We start from the raw sequence: 19,218 nt of genomic DNA on the forward strand, positions 1-19,218 counted from the left end.
ACTCGCCAGAGTGAATGTAATAAGATGTAAAAAGGAAAATCTGGTGATTCTCGAAATTCAAAAGTTCCTCCTGGATATTTTTTTATGACAAGTCAATTTATTCAGTCAGCTTGTACACTGTTGACTGTGCATTGGCAATTTAGCGAACATTCGTGAAAGTTGTGACTTCGTTTTCTGCCAGCATACATTACGCTTTGATCGATCCAAAAGTATCCACTCGTGTTTCCCTCGACGCATTATTTTTTGTACGTCTGAATCAACGCGATGAAATTGCATCTGGACTGCAGTATGACTTCATTTAGAACTATAAAATTCGAAACCTTGATTGACGTCGATGGAGATTATCAGCAGATATCGTTATAAATGTCGGTTGTTTTTATCTATAACTGTCCGATATCACAGATTTCTAGAATGACAGATGCAATGAAATGCAGTGCGTACACAGTTGCACATTGTACCGTGACGGGTCCGCATAATTTTAATAAGCTTACATTAATAGTTTGCTTGCACGGCCGGCTCACCGTCGAAGAGTAAGAAAATTAGTCAATTAATAAATACGTTGATTTACGATTCTTTAAATATCTTTTCTTCGTCTTACCCACGAAGTGAATTTGACCACAACCACACCTATCAGCATCCGTTATGCAATCAGCCAGTATCGCAGTGAGCTTTCTCAAGTAGTGGTTAAGGAAGACCCATCATATTATCGGTTTTCAAATCGATATGTCCTCTAATCTTACGCGTGAAAAAAGGGGTATACAGGAAATCGGCAGACTAATCACCATACACGACAATCCACGAGATATTTTCCAGATTCGATCGTATCGTTGATTTTTTAAGATTAGACTGTGAATATTGTGAACATTAGAATGTCCCACCCAAACAAAATTAAAATGGTAATTCTTTGGGCTTTGCTGAAATCTGATGCTGTGAAGTAATTTGTACAAAATTTAGATACGCAGAACTTTGCGCGGATTCACAAGAAAATTCCGGAATTTCGAAAAACAGTTGAGAAACTTTTTAAATACAGTACGTGTGACGTAGTATAAAGTAAAACTAAAATTCTTCGGGGTGATTTTGAAATTCAGGTTTGGGAAATTCGAAATTGCAGAATGAAATTAATAGAGATACATATTAATTCCTTTCGCTAGAATAAATTATTTATTTTAACAAGACTGTAATCTGTGTACACTTATCTCGTAAATTCAGTGGTATGTCTAGTTAATTCCAAATACCGTATAGCAAGTGAATGATAAATTTACAAATATAATAAATATACTACATAATTTAGTAAATTCAGAATAGGCTTTTGCGTTTCTCCAAACGAATCGAGCTAACCTACAAAATTTTATTGCATACTTAATGAGAATGCTTGGTAACGACACTTTTGTGTCATAAATGTGTAGTGAATTTGCAAACATTTTAACAGTGTAGGTAGCCACATCGTATTGAGATGAAGACAAAAAAACTTTTCAGCATTTTTATACATCGCAGAACGTTGCTAGTAAGAGAAGTAAGTCTCACAGTAGAACGATGTTCAAACCAGCTCTGTACTCTAAAATCAACAACGAGGCGCGTCGTGATACCAGCGACTTCATCGAAGAATATTCTAATGAAATTGGCCAAATGTCAGGACGGTGCCTTGACATCGGAAGCGGTCCATGTGACGTAGTCACCGATTTTCTCCTTCCAAAACTTAACCCGAAGTCTACCGTTGTCTGTAAGTTTCGACCAGCACCCTCATAACCAGTGTCACCAAGACTTAATTCCACCGAATGATTATACTCTGACTTCAGGCTCGGACATTTCCAAGCCCATGTTGGACTACGCAAAGGAAAAATACGGCGCCAACGATCGGCTATCCTTTCTCCAGCTGGACATCGAGTCTCCGACGCTGGCCGAAGATCTAGTTGAACAATTCGATCACGTTACGTCGTTCTATTGTTTACACTGGTGCGAAGACATGCGGTAGGTTCTCGTCACTCGTCTCCTCGGATGGCTCGATCATTATCTCTGGCTTACGGAGTCACACCATGATATCGTCCCTGCTTTCAGCCAAGCCTTCGAGAACATCTTTGAACTGCTGCGTCCTGGAGGTTCGGGCTTCTTGACCTTTGTGAGCGATTTTCCTTGCATGGACGCGTACAAGGTGCTGGCGGCTATGCCTCGATACCAGCGTTACATGACGGTATGTCGTAGCTTTCAACCTCGTTGTATAATCAACGTCATTTTAGTATCTATCAGCGTTTACGTAATTTTTGCATTTATAAATCGTTTATCACAATCCAACGCGTGTGTCGCAGTACATTTGTCGAGTTCAGAAATAATCTCATAATTTTGCTTATCAAAGGTTGTTTGTAATGTGTGAAATTTGATAGCAAATATTTTTTAATGCAAAATAATATTTGCGATTTGGGGAGAGGCCAACCCCACTCCTCCGTCTTTGCTCCCTTCCGTGGAGCTGACGGTACTATGCCCACTGCTTCTCTTTCCGTCTTCGTCTCGACGTTTCGAGTACCGAAATCTGCGCCCCTCTTCAGGAATTGCCGATCTGGCGACGGCCGCGTATATTCAGTAAATACTCATTTCGCATCGTGACGAAAGTGCCAATCTCTTATAAGGATTCTGAGACTCGCTGAATTGTAAGGATAACACATTTGCAAGATGTAGCCCAAACAATACTCCCGATTTATTCATATTCAATTACAGGATGCGGACAGGTTCATTCCCGTATTTCAGCACGCCGAACATCCACGCGAGAACCTGAAAAAATTGCTTCGAGAGGTCGGCTTTGAGATCAGCCACTGCAGTCGCAGAGAAATAAGCAACATTTACGACACTCCGAATGATTTCGGCAGTAAGTATAATTGTCTGCGTGATAGATTATATCATTACAGCAGTCTCGTCAGGATTTTAATCCGTTTTTAGGAGTAATGGCAGCTGTCAACCCGTTCATTCACCGCATGCCGGCTCAACTACAGCGAGAGTATGAAGTAGATTTGGGCATAGAAGCGACGAAGAACGCGATTGTCTTCAACAAGGATAACAGTGGTGGCTACAACGTACTCTGCAGACATCACATGTTTTTAGTTTACTTGAAAAAACCTTCGATCAATTAATAGACAGCCAGATAACCAACGAATGTCTGTATCTTGATCTTTCTTCGTATTCTTTGTTATTGATAAAAACGATTACTTTCACTTAGAAAATTAAAAATATAATTTAAGCAATATCGCTCGTGTAGTTGGAGTATGAAAACATACACGAGATCTAACAATAAGTTTGGTGAAAAATAGAAAATGTACGTTTTATCCATCACTGCCTTGATTGTAACGAGGAGCTTTCGCACTTTTGAAAAGAGAAAACGCCCTGTTGTCTTACTTTTGCTAGCTATATTATGGTTCTAGGTTTTGATTTTTCTTACTGTACTTGTAGGCTCTTTATTATCATTTTACAAATAATCGTCAGAGCTAATAATTACTTTTATTATTATTAGTTATATTATGTATCATTATTAATTTTACTATTATTTTTATCTATTGATTTCCAAAAAACAAAACCGTCAATATGGGCCCTGACAATGAATCTACCATGATATAGAATCCATCCAACAGCCACCAATAGCTTCACGACACCACCAATACCTTAACACTCAAAGTATGACTTGACGAACAATCAAATCTAGCACATCATTTTCTTCAAAATTGGAAATACAAGCACAAATTTTGGGTCTCTCAGCAACTTGTTACTTCTCCAAAAGATTCTCCTGATTTTTCCGCGACCTCGTACAGCACATCATTCCTATCCATATATGTATCTGATTTACCATAATATTTAAGCGTAATTGACATTGCTTCTCAGTATCATCTTTAACGGAGAGTCTATGAATGTTTCGAGTAGAAGTAAAATCTTTCCCATAGATCTGCTGATGTTACTTGCTTTACTTTTTAACGCTTCATGTGTTCGTCGGGTAAGGTCAGAAAGGCCAACCAAGTTTATTTAACCCTTTGTGGGGTTTGAGGCGACCTATTTTATTTTATTTTTTTTATTATTATTATTTCTTCGATGTTTCGTGACTTTTACCTGTACTAAGGCGTTATTCAGACTCTTAGGTTCCTAAATGTATTCATTATGAGAAATTGGATCAACTGACTTGTTTTGTTTTGATTCTTATAAACAATCAATTTAAAAAAATCAATCTCTTCCGAAAAAATCGGCTGTGGGTAAACTTATAAAGCTAGAGCTCTGAAAATTTTTATAAATCCTTTCTATTCTTAGTACTATTATATGTACATATATGTTTTTTACAAATTTTTGACACGCCCGTCTTTGCAAAAAAGAAAAATTTATAATTTTGAATAACCCCAAAACCCAATAACCTTATAATCAAATGTGACATATCCATGTTTTACGGTGCGCTGAGTACGTAATATAATTTTACATGAGGCAAATGGCGAATGATTCCATATTCCAGCATTAGATGGCGAATACAAACCCGCAATCAAAAATCAACTCTTGAATACTTATAACTAGAACTATTGTCGCATCGAACATTGTCTTTTCTTTGCGTTTTTTCCATTTGAGTGGAAGAATGAGAAATCATAAATAATGTAAAAACACGAAGAAAATACAAAAAAGTAACTAATTTCATCCCATGTCCACGTCGTGAGTCCTGGGTCACGCTGAAAGGGAGAATAAGCGCCTTATTTCATTTTATATTCAGGACTTTGGAAATGATAGTCACTACCTTGGATCCACCATCTTGAATAATGCAAATCTGATGTCTGCTTCGTAATCAGCGATTCCAAAAACCCCCGGATATCAAATTTGGCATAAATCGGTTGATTTTTTAATTTTTGTCCGCCATCTTAGATCCGCCATCTCGAATTTCGCAAATCTAACCTCAGATTCGTAATCAGCGGCCGCAAATACCCCCGTATATCAAATTTGGCATAAATCGGTCGATTTTTAAAAATTTCGTCCGCCATCTGGAATTTTGCAAATCTAATCTCAGATTCGTAATCAGCGACCCCGAAAACCCTTTGGACCACTTGGACTCTGGTGATTGGTTTTATTTTTAAATGTGCCCCTCAAAGGGTTAGTTAACGACATTTCAGCTGGCCCAGCCAATTAATCATTGATTAAACAAACTTTGTGGTTCTTTTTGACCTTACCCGACGAATACGAGGAGCAGTGCACCTCAAGTAATCAATCAGGCCCTGAAACTGCCGTGTCCCTACCTCGTTCTGGCCATTCTAGCAGTCCTCTGTTTTGTCCTTTTCAATTTTCACTCAAGTATCCATTACCGGTTGTCCACATCATTTCCTACCCGTATTTGAAGTAAATATATTCAGTTTATGACCACGTATCACTATTTACACGTTTTGAAACCGATCCAATTCTATCAGCATGCATAAAATACGTTGCCACCCCTGTGTACCATTGGATTGGAAAATTCGAGTAAATCCAATGTTCTACATTTGGATCGGTAGACGATAGAGTTAATACGTACCGACAACACCTTAGTTTCTTCGTTGGGAATTATAAAAAAAGATTCTGGAATTTAACCATCTGCCGGAGTAAGAGATACAGCAAAAGCTTTTTTACATTGTTAAGATTCATCACAACGCTGCAACGTCAATCCATGCCAGATGTTAGAGTAAACGTGAACTGCGTTTCTGGTCGTACAATTGAGCTTGTGATCGCGACAATTTGTACTACTTATTATAATATATGATCATATATTTCTTAACTCACCATCTCTCAGTGAATGTATACTTTCTACAACCGTGAATCATCAAGATTCTATACGAGTCAGAACCCATCGGGTAAACCTATTCTGAGCACATCATCGTTAGAACCTTTGGAACGATAGTCAAATATCCCGATTTGAGTGGAGTAATATGTTTGAATTCCCGATTTACGTGGAGATGTTTAAAAATGCTAGTCCTGTCAGATTTCAATTAAGGGTGAAATCCGGCACGTCTACACCTGGTAATGTATGCAAATGTCCCCACACGCACATGTCAGCGTTGATCTTTTCACGAAGTCGGAATACCAGCGTAACTCGCACAGTTCAGAAAACCTGCATAAATGATCTAATATCTTGGAATTAGAGCTGCAATTATAACTATGATTTTATGCAATTCTGAGTATTATGAGGCATAGTTCAATCTTGGACCGTTTTGGCACAGTTCAAAAGCAGTAGAAACAGCAGTTAGTAAAACGAATCCGAGCATAATAACTTAAGCAAATTACGCGGTCGACGTCGTATCAGATCCGTGTTACGTTATCAGCTTTGAGGTAATTACGCCATTCTCGAAAGCCATCTGCATTGATCCCCGAAAAAACGAGCGGTCCACGCAGTTTTAGCACAACTTACTATCAGTTATTATTGGGTCGGCATTCGCTGAAGTCATAAGAACAGAAACTGTAATTAGAGCGGATATCTCAATATTCCCAGAAGGTAAGTGACTACATTAGTGCAAACTGTGCTTGAATGTTTAGGAGGTCCTACGATAGCTCATTCAAATATTCCGCAGAATGCTGAAGTGTACAATACGATTTACTAACGATAAGGCATGTCTTACAACAATACACCAATTCCAAGGAAAAATACGTTCCTACGTATAACGAAGATGAACGATGAGGGGATTTTCAGCGTATTTATAAACCGTAGGACCTTGCCGGTGAAAGCGATAACCATTAAAACGATGTTCAACCCAGCCGAGTACTCTGCACACGACGAACTACAGCGTCGAGAGAGTAGCGACTTTATACGGGAGTATTCCAATGAAATTGGTCAGATGTCAGGAAGATGCCTTGATATCGGATGCGGACCCTGCGACCTAGTCATCGATTCTCTCCTTCCAGTACTGAATCCAAAGGCTACCGTTGTCTGTAAGTTTCGACCAGCACCCTCATAACCAGTGTTACCAAGACTTATTTCCACCGAATGATTATACTCTGACTTCAGGCTCGGACATTTCCAAGCCCATGTTGGACTACGCAAAGGAAAAATACGGCGCCAACGATCGGCTATCCTTTCTCCAGCTGGACATCGAGTCTCCGACGCTGGCCAAAGATCTAGTTGAACAATTCGATCACGTTACGTCGTTCTATTGTTTACACTGGTGCCAAGACATGCGGTAGGTTCTCGTCACTCGTCTCCTCGGATGGCTCGATCATTATCTCTGGCTTACGGAGTCACACCATGATATCGTCCCTGCTTTCAGCCAAGCCTTCGAGAACATCTTTGAACTGCTGCGTCCTGGAGGTTCGGGCTTCTTGACCTTTGTGAGCAGTTATCCTTGCATGGACGCGTACAAGGTGCTGGCGGCTATCCCTCGATACCAGTGTTACATGACGGTATGTCGTTGCTTTCAACCTCGTTGTAAAATCCACGTCATTTTTTTATTCTTATAAACTATCTAAAAATTTTCCTCAGACGCGTGATTTGTGATCTCAGTTAATACTTATTCCGCATTACGATAACAGTAGTGCATCTCTGGAGATCCTGAAAATTTCCATATTCAGAGGAAAACAGGTTCACAGGTGTAGCCTGTCTTGTCATAAGCCCACGGAAGACTTGTCAGATCTTTCGATATCCACGCCGAACAACATTCTTCATTTAATTAATCGTCTTCAATTACAGGATGCGGACCGTTTCATTCCAGTATTTCAGCACGCTAAACGTCCGCGCGAGTCTCTGAAAATGCTGCTCGAAAAGGTCGGCTTTGAGGTCTGTCACTGCAGTAGCAAAGAAAAAGTTTACATCTACGAAACCCCGGATGCTTTCGCCAGTAAGTTGTTTGTTTGGACTTATTGTCGTAGCAATATCATTGATTTTGAACCGTTTTCAGAATTCATGGCATGCGTGAACCCCTTCATACACCGCATGCCGTCTGATCTACAGCAGGAGTACAGAATAGATCTGGACAAAGAAGCAAGAAAGCACACATTCATCGTCAACAAGGATAGGAATGACGATTATAGCATACTGTCCAGACGCCATACCTTTGTAGTTTACTTGAAAAAGCCATTGGTCCACTGATAGACAGCCAAATAATTAATAAAAGTCGATACATCAATCATCGTTCGTGTTTTGAATTGTTTACGTGTCCTGTTAACCACGTCTTTTTTTTAATTCAATACGTTGAGAAGAACGTGCGTTATATGGTGAATCTGCAAATGAAATAAAGACTTGAAAAGTTGATCAGCAAAGCTGATCTCGTACTGTAGCAACAACGTTTTCTCAAGGACCTATTCACTAACCGCAGATAAGGTGACGAGCGATTACAAAATTTCACACGATTCTCAATAATTTTACTCGACTTCGGAAACGGTTTGAAGCGATTTCAGATGATTTTAATATCAAGGATATTCAGTGGTTACGAAGAACTTCTACCGTGATTTCAAACGACTTCAAGTGATTACCGGTTGAATTCGGATTGATTTGTGCTTGGGTTCAACTTTGTTATAAACCTGAGTATAAATGTAAAATGTGTTTCTTGTAATTATTAAAATATCACACTGTAACAGCGTTGTCTTTCTGAATGCATCTACCAGCATTTCCTAGATATAAATCTGGAACAAACTTCGCTTTCACCGTTTCAAACGTATGACGACTAATATGCTTAAGAGATTTTTCTCAAAACAACCACTAAACGTAATATTATTTTCAAAAGTAATGATAGCGACAAATATGACAAATATTTGTCCAACTTTATGATTTTGAAATTAATATATTCTCGTAAATTTGGTGAAGCGTAGACGGAAATAAATGATTCGCTGCACCAGAAAGTTTCAGTGTTGATATTAAGACACCGGGAAGAATTTAGCGCAGCGGTTGGAAATTTTCAAGTTTAACAGGCTAGCTAAATTGAAAAGCTCACTTGGCACAATGTTTGCTATTACAGTAAAAATTCTTGCTTCGACAGCAAGAATTCTCGCCGAGTGTATGTGAATATTATACAATTCGCTGGACCAGGACATTCTTTTTTTCCGTTACAGATATCATTTTCTTACGAGTTTGAGCCCCGTAGGAGATAAAACGTTCCCTACTGACAGTGTTGGATAAAAAAACAATGAAAAATAATCCCATCATTCTCTACGTAATTTTGACGTCCCGTTTCTTTGTTCCCAAAGGTAAAAAAGGAAGTTGTTGCAATCACCCCGAAAATTAAAGTTGTGTTGTCGGTAGATCTCCACGTTTTCGAAGTCTAGAGAGAATCACCTCCAATCATTTTCAGATTATGATGTGTATACATATGTACGTGTGGTTTGCGACATGCGTTTCGGCGGATCCAGAAAAAATTATTTCACAGCTTAGAATGCACCAAGATACGACCCCGGGACCTTTGCTTTTCGAAAGATTGCTCCGACCACTGATTACGAGCTGATCAGGCCGCTGCCGAATCATCTTTCCGAACCGCTACTCAACTGCGTCAAGAAATGCCACGTTACATAATGTAAGTATGTAATCAATATTTTTATCCGACGATATCTAGAACTAGTTATCAAATTTTTATGGCATTGGTCTCAATCTGCGCCGCTCTTCCAAACTTCGACCTGAAAAGATATTGGCCACAACAGATGAAAAATTTTACTTACGATCAGAATCCGGAGAAAGTTGGCAAGTCGGTTACTATTCACCTGAATGTGAGATGTGGTCAAGATCGAGGTAACGGCAAAACAAAAATTGGACATCGTGTAGAACTCGCCAGAGTGAATGTAATACGATGCAGAAAGAAAAATCTGGTGATTCTCGAAATTCAAAAGTTCCTCCTGGATATTTTTTTATGACGACAAGTCAATTTATTCAGTCAGCTTGTACACTGTTGACTGTGCATTGGCAATTTAGCGAACATTCGTGAAAGTTGTGACTTCGTTTTCTGCCAGCATACATTACGCTTTGATCGCTCCAAAAGTATCCACTCGTGTTTCCCTCGACGCATTATTTTTTGTATCTCTGAATCAACGCGATGAAATTGCATCCGCACTGCAGTATGACTTCATTTAGAACAATAAAATTCGCAACCTTGATTGACGTCGATGGAGATTAACAGCAGATATCGTTATAAATGTCGGTTGTTTTTATCTATAACTGTCCGATATCACAGATTTCTAGAATGACAGATGCAATGAAATGCAGTGCGTACACAGTTGCACATTGTACCGTGACGGGTCCGCATAATTTTAATAAGCTTACATTAATAGTTTGTTTGCACGGTCGGCTCACCGTCGAAGAGTAAGAAAATTAGTCAATTGATAAATACGTTGATTTGCGATTCTTTAAATATCTTTTCTTCGTCTTACCCACGAAGTGAATTTGGCCACAACCACACCTATCGGCATCCGTTATGCAATCAGCCAGTATCGCAGTGAACTTTCTCAAGTAGTGGTTAAGGAAAACCCATCATATTATCGGTTTTCAAATCGATATGTCCTCTAATCGTACGCGTGAAAAAAGGGGTATACAGGAAATCGGCAGACTAATCACCATACACGACAATCCACGAGATATTTTCCAGATTCGATCGTATCGTTGATTTTTTAAGATTAGACTGTGAATATTGTGAACATTAGAATGTCCCACCCAAACAAAATTAAAATGGTAATTCTTTGGGCTTTGCTGAAATCTGATGCTGTGAAGTATTTTGTACAAAATTTAGATACGCAGAACTTGTGCGGATTCACAAGAAAATTCCGGAATTTCGAAAAACAGTTGAGAAACTTTTTAAATACAGGACGTATGACGTAGTATCAAGTAAAACTAAAATTCTTCGGGGTGATTTTGAAATTCAGGTTTGGGAAATTCGAAATTGTAGAATGAAATTAATAGAGATGCATATTAATTCCTTTCGCTAGAATAAATTTTTTGTTTTAACAAGACTGTAATCTGTTTACACTTATCTCGTAAATTCAGCGGTATATCTAGTTAATGCCAAATACCGTATAGCAAGTGAATGGTAAATTTACAAATATAATAAATATACTACATAATTTAGTAAATTCAGAATAGGCTTTTGCGTTTCTCCAAACGAATTGAGCTAACCTACAAAATTTTATTGCATACTTAATGAGAATGCTCGGTAACGACACTTTTGTGTAATAAATGTGTAGTGAATTTACGAACATTTTAACAGTGTAGGTAGCCACATCGCATTGAGATGAAGACAAAAAAACTTTTCAGCATTTTTATACATCGCAGAACGTTGCTAGTAAGAGAAGTAAGTCTTACAATAGAACGATGTTCAAACCAGACCTGTACTCTAAAATCAACAACGAGGCGCGTCGTGATACCAGGGACTTCATCGAAGAATATTCTAATGAAATTGGCCAAATGTCAGGACGGTGCCTTGACATCGGAAGCGGTCCATGTGACGTAGTCACCGATTTTCTCCTTCCAAAACTTAACCCGAAGTCTACCGTTGTCTGTAAGTTTCGACCAGCACCCTCATAACCAGTGTTACCAAGACCTAATTCCACCGAATGATTATACTCTGACTTCAGGCTCGGACATTTCCAAGCCCATGTTGGACTACGCAAAGGAAAAATACGGCGCCAACGATCGGCTATCCTTTCTCCAGCTGGACATCGAGTCTCCGACGCTGGCCGAAGATCTAGTTGAACAATTCGATCACGTTACGTCGTTCTATTGTTTACACTGGTGCGAAGACATGCGGTAGGTTCTCGTCACTCGTCTCCTCGGATGGCTCGATCATTATCTCTGGCTTACGGAGTCACACCATGATATCGTCCCTGCTTTCAGCCAAGCCTTCGAGAACATCTTTGAACTTCTGCGTCCTGGAGGTTCGGGCTTCTTGACCTTTGTGAGCGATTTTCCTTGCATGGACGCGTACAAGGTGCTGGCGGCTATGCCTCGATACCAGCGTTACATGACGGTATGTTGTTTTCAGACTGGTAAAATCCATGTCATTTTAGTATCTATCAGCGTTTACGTAATTTTTGCATTTATAAATCGTTTATCACAATCCGACGCGTGTGTCGCAGTACATTTGTCGAGTTTAGAAATAATCTCATAATTTTTCTTATCAAAGGTTGTTTATAATGTGTGAAATTTGATAGCAGATATTTCTTAATACAAAATAATATTTGCGAGTTGGGGAGAGGCCAACCCCACTCCTCCGTCTTTGCTCCCTCCCGTGGAGCTGACGGTACTATGCCCACTGCTTCTCTTTCCGTCTTCGTCTCGACGTTTCGAGTACTGAAATCTTCTCCCCTCTTCAGGAATTGCCGATCTGGCGACGGCCGCGTACATTCAGTAAATACTTATTTTGCATCATGACAATAGTGCGAATCTCTTATAAGGATTCTGAGACTCGCTAAAGTGTGAGGATAACACATTTGCAAGACGTAGCCCAAACAATACTCCTGATGTATTCATATTCAATTACAGGATGCGGACAGGTTCATTCCCGTATTTCAGCACGCCGAACATCCACGCGAGAACCTGAAAAAATTGCTTCGAGAGGTCGGCTTTGAGATCAGCCACTGCAGTCGCAGAGAAATAAGCAACATTTACGACACTCCGAATGATTTCGGCAGTAAGTATAATTGTCTGCGCGATAGATTATATCATTACAGCAGTCTCGTCAGGATTTTAATCCGTTTTTAGGAGTAATGGCAGCTGTCAACCCGTTCATTCACCGCATGCCGGCTCAACTACAGCGAGAGTATGAAGTAGATTTGGGCATAGAAGCGACGAAGAACGGGATTTTCTTCAACAAGGATAACAATGGTGGCTATAACATACTCTGCAGACATCACATGTTTGTAGTTTACTTGAAAAAACCTTCGATCAATTAATAGACAGCCAGATAACCAACGAATGTCTGTATCTTGATCTTTCTTCGTATTCTTTGTTATTGATAAAAACGATTACTTTCACTTAGAAAATTAAAAATATAATTTAAGCAATATCGCTCGTGTAGTTGGAGTATGAAAACATACACGAGATCTAACAATAAGTTTGGTGAAAAATAGAAAATGTACGTTTTCTCCATCACTGCCTTGATTGAAACGAGGAGCTTTCGCACTTTTGAAAAGAGAAAACGCACTGTTATCTTACTTTTGCTAGCTATATTATGGTTCTAGGTTTTGATTTTTCTTACTGTACTTGTAGGCTCCTTGTTATCATTTTACGAATAATCGTCAGAGCTAATAATTACTCTTATTATTATTAGTTATATTATGTATCATTATTAATTTTACTATTATTTTTATCTATTGATTTCCAAAAAACAAAACCGTCAATATGGGCCCTGAAAATGAATCTACCATGATCCATCCAACAGCCACCAATAGCTTCACATCACCACCAATACCTTAACACTCAAAGTATGACTTGACGAACAATCAAATCTAGCACATCATTCTCTTCAAAATTGGAAATACAAGCACAAATTTTGGGTCTCTCAGCAACTTGTTACTTCTCCAAAAGATTCTCCTGAATTTTCCGCGACCTCGTACAGCACATCAGTCCTATCCATGTATCTGATTTACCATAATATTTAAGCGTAATTGCCATTGCTTCTCAGTATCATCTTTAACGGAGAGTCTATGAATGTTTCGAGTAGAATTAAAATCTTTCCTATAGATCTGCTGATGTTACTTGCTTTACTTTTTAACGCTTCATGTGTTCGTCGGGTAAGGTCAGAAAGGCCAACCAAGTTTATTTAACCCTTTGTGGGGTTTGAGGCGACCTATTTTATTTTTTTTTTTATTATTATTTCTTCGATGTTTCGTGACTTTTACCTGTACTAAGGCGTTTTTCAGACTCTTAGGTTCCTAAATGTATTCATTATGAGAAATTGGATCAACTGACTTGTTTTGTTTTGATTCTTATAAACAATCAATTTAAAAAAATCAATATCTTCCGAAAAAATCGGCTTTGGGTAAACGTATAAAGCTAGAGCTCTGAAAATTTTTACAAATCCTTTCTATTCTTAGTACTATTATATGTACGTATATGTTTTTTACAAATTTTTGACACGCCAGTCTTTGCAAAATGAAAAATTTATAATTTTGAATAACCCCAAAACCCAATAACCTTATAATCAAATGTGACATATCCATGTTTTACGGTGCGCTGAGTACGTAATATAATTTTACACGAGGCAAATGGCGAATGATTCCATATTCCAGCATTAGATGGCGAATACAAACCCGCAATCAAAAATCAACTCTTGAATACTTATAACTAGAACTATTGTCGCATAGAACATTGTCTTTTCTTTGCGTTTTTTCCATTTGAGTGGAAGAATGAGAAATCATAAATAATGTAAAAACACGAAGAAAAAACAAAGAAGTAACTAATTTCATCCCATGTCCACGTCGTTAGTCCTGGGTCATGCTGAAAGGGAGAATAAGCGCCTTATTTCATTTTATATTCAGGACTTTGGAAATGATAGTCACTACCTTGGATCCACCATCTTGAATAATGCAAATCTGATGTCTGCTTCGTAATCAGCGATTCCAAAAACCCCCGGATATCAAATTTGGCACAAATCGGTCGATTTTTTAAAATTTCGTCCACCATCTTGAATTTCGCAAATCTAACCTCAGATTCGTAATCAGCGACCCCGAAAACCCTTTGGACCACTTGGACTTTGCTGATTGGTTTTATTTTTAAATGTGCCCCTCAAAGGGTTAATTAACGACATTTCGGCTGGCCCAGCCAATTAATCATTGATTAAATAAACTTTGTGGTCCTTTTTGACCTTACCCGACGAATACGAGGAGCAGTGCCCCTCAAGTAATCAATCAGGCCCTGACACTGCCGTGTCCCTACCTCGTTCTGGCCATTCTTGCAGTCCTCTGTTTTGTCCTTTTCAATTTTCACTCAAGTATCCATTACCGGTTGTCCACATCATTTCCTACCCGTATTTAAAGTAAATATATTCAGTTTATGACCACGTATCACTATTTACACGTTTTGAAACCGATCCAATTCTATCAGCATGCATAAAATACGTTGCCACCCCTGTGTACCATTGGATTGGAAAATTCGGGTAAATCCAATGTTCTACATTTGGATCGGTAGACGATAGAGTTCATACCTACCGACAACACTTTAGTTTCTTCGTTGGGAATTATAAAAAAAGATTCTGGAATTTAACCATCTGCCGGAGTAAGAGATACAGCAAAAGCTTTTTTACATTGTTAAGATTCATCACAACGCTGCAACGTCAATCCATGCCAGATGTTAGAGTAAACGTGAACTGCGTTTCTGGTCGTACAATTGAGCTTGTGATCACGACAATTTGTACTACTTATTATAATATATGATCATATATTTCTTAACTCACCATCTCTCATTGAATGTATACTTTCTACAACCGTGAATCATCAAGATTCTATACGAGTCAGAACCCATCGGGTAAACCTATTCTGAGCACATCATCGTTAGAACCTTTGGAACGATAGTCAAATATCGAAGAAGTACTGTCGTACTGACTAAGTAACTGATACCGATATTACATTCATGTTTAAATTCCCGATTTACGTGGAGATGTTTAAAAATGCTAGTCCTGTCAGATTTCAATTAAGGGTGAAATCCGGCACGTCTACACCTGGTAATGTATGCAACTGTCCCCACACGCACATGTCAGCGTTGATCTTTTCACGAAGTCGGAATACCAGCGTAACTCGCACAGTTCAGAAAATCTGCATAAATGATCTAATATCTTGGAATTAGAGCTGCAATTATAACTATGATTTTATGCAATTCTGAGTATTATGAGGCATAGATCAATCTTGGACCGTTTTGGCACAGTTCAAAAGCAGTAGAAACAGCAGTTAGTAAAACGAATCCGAGCATAATAACTTAAGCAAATTACGCGGTCGACGTCGTATCAGATCCGTGTTACGTTATCAGCTTTGAGATGATTACGCCATTCTCGGAAGCCATCTACATTGATCCCAGAAAAAATGAACGGTCCACGCAGTTTTAGCACAACTTACTATCAGTTATTATTGGGTCGGCATTCGCTGAAGTCATAAGAACAGGAACTGTAATTAGAGCGGATATCTCAATATTCCCAGAAGGTAAGTGACTACATTAGTGCAAACTGTGCTTGAATGTTGAGGAGGTCCTACGATAGCTCATTCAAATATTCCGCAGAATGCTGAAGTGTATAATACGATTTACTAACGATAAGGCATGTCTTACAACAATACACCAATTCCAAGGAAAAATACGTTCCTACGTATAACAAAGATGAACGATGAGGAGATTTTCAGCGTATTTATAAACCGTAGGACCTTGCCCGTGAAAGCGATAACCATTAAAACGATGTTCAAACCAGCCGAGTACTCTGCACACGACGAACTAGTGCGTCGCGAGACTAGCGACTTTATACAGGAGTATTCCAATGAAATTGGTCAGATGTCAGGAAGATGCCTTGATATCGGATGTGGACCCTGCGACCTAGTCGTCGATTCTCTCCTTCCGGTACTGAATCCAAAGGCTACCGTTGTCTGTAAGTTTCGACCAGCACCCTCATAACCAGTGTTACCAAGACTTAATTCCACCGAATGATTATACTCTGACTTCAGGCTCGGACATTTCCAAGCCCATGTTGGACTACGCAAAGGAAAAATACGGCGCCAACGATCGGCTATCCTTTCTCCAGCTGGACATCGAGTCTCCGACGCTGGCCGAAGATCTAGTTGAACAATTCGATCACGTCACGTCGTTCTATTGTTTACACTGGTGCGAAGACATGCGGTAGGTTCTCGTCACTCGTCTCCTCGGATGGCTCGATCATTATCTCTGGCTTACGGAGTCACACCATGATATCGTCCCTGCTTTCAGCCAAGCCTTCGAGAACATCTTTGATCTGCTGCGTCCTGGAGGTTCGGGCTTCTTGACCTTTGTGAGCGATTTTCCTTGCATGGACGCGTACAAGGTGCTGGCGGCTATGCCTCGATACCAGCGTTACATGACGGTATGTCGTTGCTTTTAACCTCGTTGTAAAATGCACGTCATTCTTTTATTCTTATAAACTATCTGAAAATTTTCCTAAGACGCGTGATTTGTGATCTCAGTTAATACTTATTCCGCATTACGATAACAGTAATGCATCTCTGGAGATCCTAAAAATTTCCATATTTAGAGGAAAACAGGTTCACAAGTGTAGCCTGTCTTGTCATAAGCCCACGGAAGACTTGTCAGATCTTTCGATATCCACGCCGAACAACATTCTTCATTTAATTAATCGTATTCAATTACAGGATGCGGACCGTTTCATTCCAGTATTTCAGCACGCTCAACGTCCGCGCGAGTCTCTGAAAATGCTGCTCGAAAAGGTCGGCTTTGAGGTCTGTCACTGCAGTAGCAGAGAAAAAGTTTACATCTACGAAACCCCGGATGCTTTCGCCAGTAAGTTGTTTGTTTGGGCTTATTGTCGTAGCAATGTCATTGATTTTGAACCGTTTGCAGAATTCATGGCATGCGTGAACCCCTTCATACACCGCATGCCGTCTGATCTACAGCGGGAGTACAGAATAGATCTGGACATAGAAGCAAGAAAGCACACATTCATCGTCAACAAGGATAGGAATGATGATTATAATATACTGTCCAGACGCCATACCTTTGTAGTTTACTTGAAAAAGCCATTGGTCCACTGATAGACAGCCAAATAATTATTAAAAGTCGATACATCAATCATCGTTCGTGTTCTGAATTGTTTACGTGTCCTGTTAACCACGTCTTTTTTTTTTAATTCGATACGTTGAGAAGAACGTGCGTTATATGGTGAATCTGCAAATGAAATAAAGACTTGAAAAGTTGATCAGCAAAGCTGATCTCGTACTGTAGCAACAACGTTTTCTCAAGGACCTATTCACTAACCGCAGATAAGGTGACGAGCGATTACAAAATTTCACACGATTCTCAATAATTTTACTCGACTTCGGAAACGGTTTGAAGCGATTTCAGATGATTTTAATATCAAGGATATTCAGTGGTTACGAAGAACTTCTACCGTGATTTCAAACGACTTCAAGTGATTACCGGTTGAATTCGGATTGATTTGTGCTTGGGTTCAACTTTGTTATAAACCTGAGTATAAATGTAAAATGTGTTTCTTGTAATTATTAAAATATCACACTGTAACAGCGTTGTCTTTCTGAATGCATCTACCAGCATTTCCTAGATATAAATCTGGAACAAACTTCGCTTTCACCGTTTCAAACGTATGACGACTAATATGCTTAAGAGATTTTTCTCAAAACAACCACTAAACGTAATATTATTTTCAAAAGTAATGATAGCGACAAATATGACAAATATTTGTCCAACTTTATGATTTTGAAATTAATATATTCTCGTAAATTTGGTGAAGCGTAGACGGAAATAAATGATTCGCTGCACCAGAAAGTTTCAGTGTTGATATTAAGACACCGGGAAGAATTTAGCGCAGCGGTTGGAAATTTTCAAGTTTAACAGGCTAGCTAAATTGAAAAGCTCACTTGGCACAATGTTTGCTATTACAGTAAAAATTCTTGCTTCGACAGCAAGAATTCTCGCCGAGTGTATGTGAATATTATACAATTCGCTGGACCAGGACATTCTTTTTTTCCGTTACAGATATCATTTTCTTACGAGTTTGAGCCCCGTAGGAGATAAAACGTTCCCTACTGACAGTGTTGGATAAAAAAACAATGAAAAATAATCCCATCATTCTCTACGTAATTTTGACGTCCCGTTTCTTTGTTCCCAAAGGTAAAAAAGGAAGTTGTTGCAATCACCCCGAAAATTAAAGTTGTGTTGTCGGTAGATCTCCACGTTTTCGAAGTCTAGAGAGAATCACCTCCAATCATTTTCAGATTATGATGTGTATACATATGTACGTGTGGTTTGCGACATGCGTTTCGGCGGATCCGGAAAAAATTATTTCACAGCTTAGAATGCACCAAGATACGACCCCGGGACCTTTGCTTTTCGAAAGATTGCTCCGACCACTGATTACGAGCTGATCAGGCCGCTGCCGAATCATCTTTCCGAACCGCTACTCAACTGCGTCAAGAAATGCCACGTTACATAATGTAAGTATGTAATCAATATTTTTATCCGACGATATCTAGAACTAGTTATCAAATTTTTATGGCATTGGTCTCAATCTGCGCCGCTCTTCCAAACTTCGACCTGAAAAGATATTGGCCACAACAGATGAAAAATTTTACTTA

General features: G+C 39.1%; 4 protein-coding genes and 2 long non-coding RNA genes across 12 annotated transcripts; 4 read left to right on the forward strand and 2 right to left on the reverse strand.

Annotated features, from left to right (window-relative positions):
* The first annotated feature begins 422 nt into the window (after positions 1-422).
* LOC124293618 (juvenile hormone acid O-methyltransferase-like) lies at positions 423-3,737 on the forward strand. 3 transcript variants are annotated; one of them, XM_046735069.1, is made up of 6 exons: positions 423-530; positions 1,477-1,720; positions 1,797-1,968; positions 2,056-2,188; positions 2,710-2,857; positions 2,929-3,737. In XM_046735069.1, the coding sequence occupies exons 2-6, from the start codon at positions 1,534-1,536 to the stop codon at positions 3,117-3,119; spliced, it is 831 nt and encodes a 276-aa protein (XP_046591025.1). In that variant the 5' UTR covers positions 423-530; positions 1,477-1,533; the 3' UTR covers positions 3,120-3,737. The 3 variants fall into 3 exon arrangements, with proteins under 3 accessions (XP_046591025.1, XP_046591024.1, XP_046591026.1); XM_046735068.1 differs by having other exon boundaries at positions 431-530; positions 1,430-1,720; XM_046735070.1 differs by having other exon boundaries at positions 451-530; positions 1,547-1,720.
* Positions 3,738-5,772: 2,035 nt separating this feature from the next.
* On the forward strand, positions 5,773-8,538 carry LOC124293616 (juvenile hormone acid O-methyltransferase-like). The gene is made up of 5 exons (XM_046735062.1): positions 5,773-6,900; positions 6,977-7,148; positions 7,236-7,368; positions 7,655-7,802; positions 7,863-8,538. The coding sequence occupies exons 1-5, from the start codon at positions 6,582-6,584 to the stop codon at positions 8,051-8,053; spliced, it is 963 nt and encodes a 320-aa protein (XP_046591018.1). The 5' UTR covers positions 5,773-6,581; the 3' UTR covers positions 8,054-8,538.
* Positions 8,109-9,379, reverse strand: LOC124293625. Its single transcript, XR_006903497.1, has 2 exons — positions 9,174-9,379; positions 8,109-8,184 (listed from the first exon to the last, which is right to left on the reverse strand). It is a non-coding gene; the product is annotated as an uncharacterized LOC124293625 (long non-coding RNA).
* Positions 9,380-10,153: 774 nt separating this feature from the next.
* Positions 10,154-15,332, forward strand: LOC124293620 (juvenile hormone acid O-methyltransferase-like). 4 transcript variants are annotated; one of them, XM_046735073.1, is made up of 6 exons: positions 10,154-10,249; positions 11,148-11,438; positions 11,515-11,686; positions 11,774-11,906; positions 12,422-12,569; positions 12,641-15,332. In XM_046735073.1, the coding sequence occupies exons 2-6, from the start codon at positions 11,252-11,254 to the stop codon at positions 12,829-12,831; spliced, it is 831 nt and encodes a 276-aa protein (XP_046591029.1). In that variant the 5' UTR covers positions 10,154-10,249; positions 11,148-11,251; the 3' UTR covers positions 12,832-15,332. The 4 variants fall into 4 exon arrangements, with proteins under 4 accessions (XP_046591029.1, XP_046591031.1, XP_046591030.1 ...); XM_046735075.1 differs by having other exon boundaries at positions 10,155-10,249; positions 11,195-11,438; XM_046735074.1 differs by having other exon boundaries at positions 10,183-10,970.
* Positions 15,333-15,935: 603 nt separating this feature from the next.
* LOC124293614 (juvenile hormone acid O-methyltransferase-like) lies at positions 15,936-17,695 on the forward strand. Of its 2 annotated transcripts, XM_046735058.1 has the most exons (6): positions 15,936-16,071; positions 16,285-16,505; positions 16,582-16,753; positions 16,841-16,973; positions 17,260-17,407; positions 17,468-17,695. In XM_046735058.1, exons 2-6 carry the CDS (start codon positions 16,319-16,321, stop codon positions 17,656-17,658), a joined length of 831 nt encoding a protein of 276 aa, XP_046591014.1. In that variant the 5' UTR covers positions 15,936-16,071; positions 16,285-16,318; the 3' UTR covers positions 17,659-17,695. The 2 variants fall into 2 exon arrangements, with proteins under 2 accessions (XP_046591014.1, XP_046591013.1); XM_046735057.1 differs by lacking the exon at positions 15,936-16,071 and having other exon boundaries at positions 16,229-16,505.
* Positions 17,696-17,758: 63 nt separating this feature from the next.
* On the reverse strand, positions 17,759-18,883 carry LOC124293624. Its single transcript, XR_006903496.1, has 2 exons — positions 18,781-18,883; positions 17,759-17,791 (listed from the first exon to the last, which is right to left on the reverse strand). It is a non-coding gene; the product is annotated as an uncharacterized LOC124293624 (long non-coding RNA).
* Positions 18,884-19,218: the final 335 nt, after the last annotated feature.

This window comes from Neodiprion lecontei, chromosome 3 (assembly GCF_021901455.1).
Source record: "Neodiprion lecontei isolate iyNeoLeco1 chromosome 3, iyNeoLeco1.1, whole genome shotgun sequence".
Lineage (NCBI taxonomy): Eukaryota > Metazoa > Arthropoda > Insecta > Hymenoptera > Diprionidae > Neodiprion > Neodiprion lecontei.

Excerpts from the sequence above, each read along its gene's own strand:
- LOC124293618 (XM_046735069.1), top strand. The coding sequence starts at position 1,534 with ATGTTCAAACCAGCTCTGTACTCTAAAATCAACAACGAGGCGCGTCGT. Across the intron at positions 1,969-2,055 it reads CACTGGTGCGAAGACATGCG|CCAAGCCTTCGAGAACATCT; the intron begins GTAGGTTCTCGT and ends CCCTGCTTTCAG. Across the intron at positions 2,858-2,928 it reads CACTCCGAATGATTTCGGCA|GAGTAATGGCAGCTGTCAAC; the intron begins GTAAGTATAATT and ends ATCCGTTTTTAG.
- LOC124293616 (XM_046735062.1), top strand. The coding sequence starts at position 6,582 with ATGTCTTACAACAATACACCAATTCCAAGGAAAAATACGTTCCTACGT. Across the intron at positions 6,901-6,976 it reads TCCAAAGGCTACCGTTGTCT|GCTCGGACATTTCCAAGCCC; the intron begins GTAAGTTTCGAC and ends CTCTGACTTCAG. Across the intron at positions 7,803-7,862 it reads AACCCCGGATGCTTTCGCCA|AATTCATGGCATGCGTGAAC; the intron begins GTAAGTTGTTTG and ends AACCGTTTTCAG.
- LOC124293620 (XM_046735073.1), top strand. The coding sequence starts at position 11,252 with ATGTTCAAACCAGACCTGTACTCTAAAATCAACAACGAGGCGCGTCGT. Across the intron at positions 11,907-12,421 it reads GATACCAGCGTTACATGACG|GATGCGGACAGGTTCATTCC; the intron begins GTATGTTGTTTT and ends ATTCAATTACAG. Across the intron at positions 12,570-12,640 it reads CACTCCGAATGATTTCGGCA|GAGTAATGGCAGCTGTCAAC; the intron begins GTAAGTATAATT and ends ATCCGTTTTTAG.
- LOC124293614 (XM_046735057.1), top strand. The coding sequence starts at position 16,244 with ATGAACGATGAGGAGATTTTCAGCGTATTTATAAACCGTAGGACCTTG. Across the intron at positions 16,506-16,581 it reads TCCAAAGGCTACCGTTGTCT|GCTCGGACATTTCCAAGCCC; the intron begins GTAAGTTTCGAC and ends CTCTGACTTCAG. Across the intron at positions 17,408-17,467 it reads AACCCCGGATGCTTTCGCCA|AATTCATGGCATGCGTGAAC; the intron begins GTAAGTTGTTTG and ends AACCGTTTGCAG.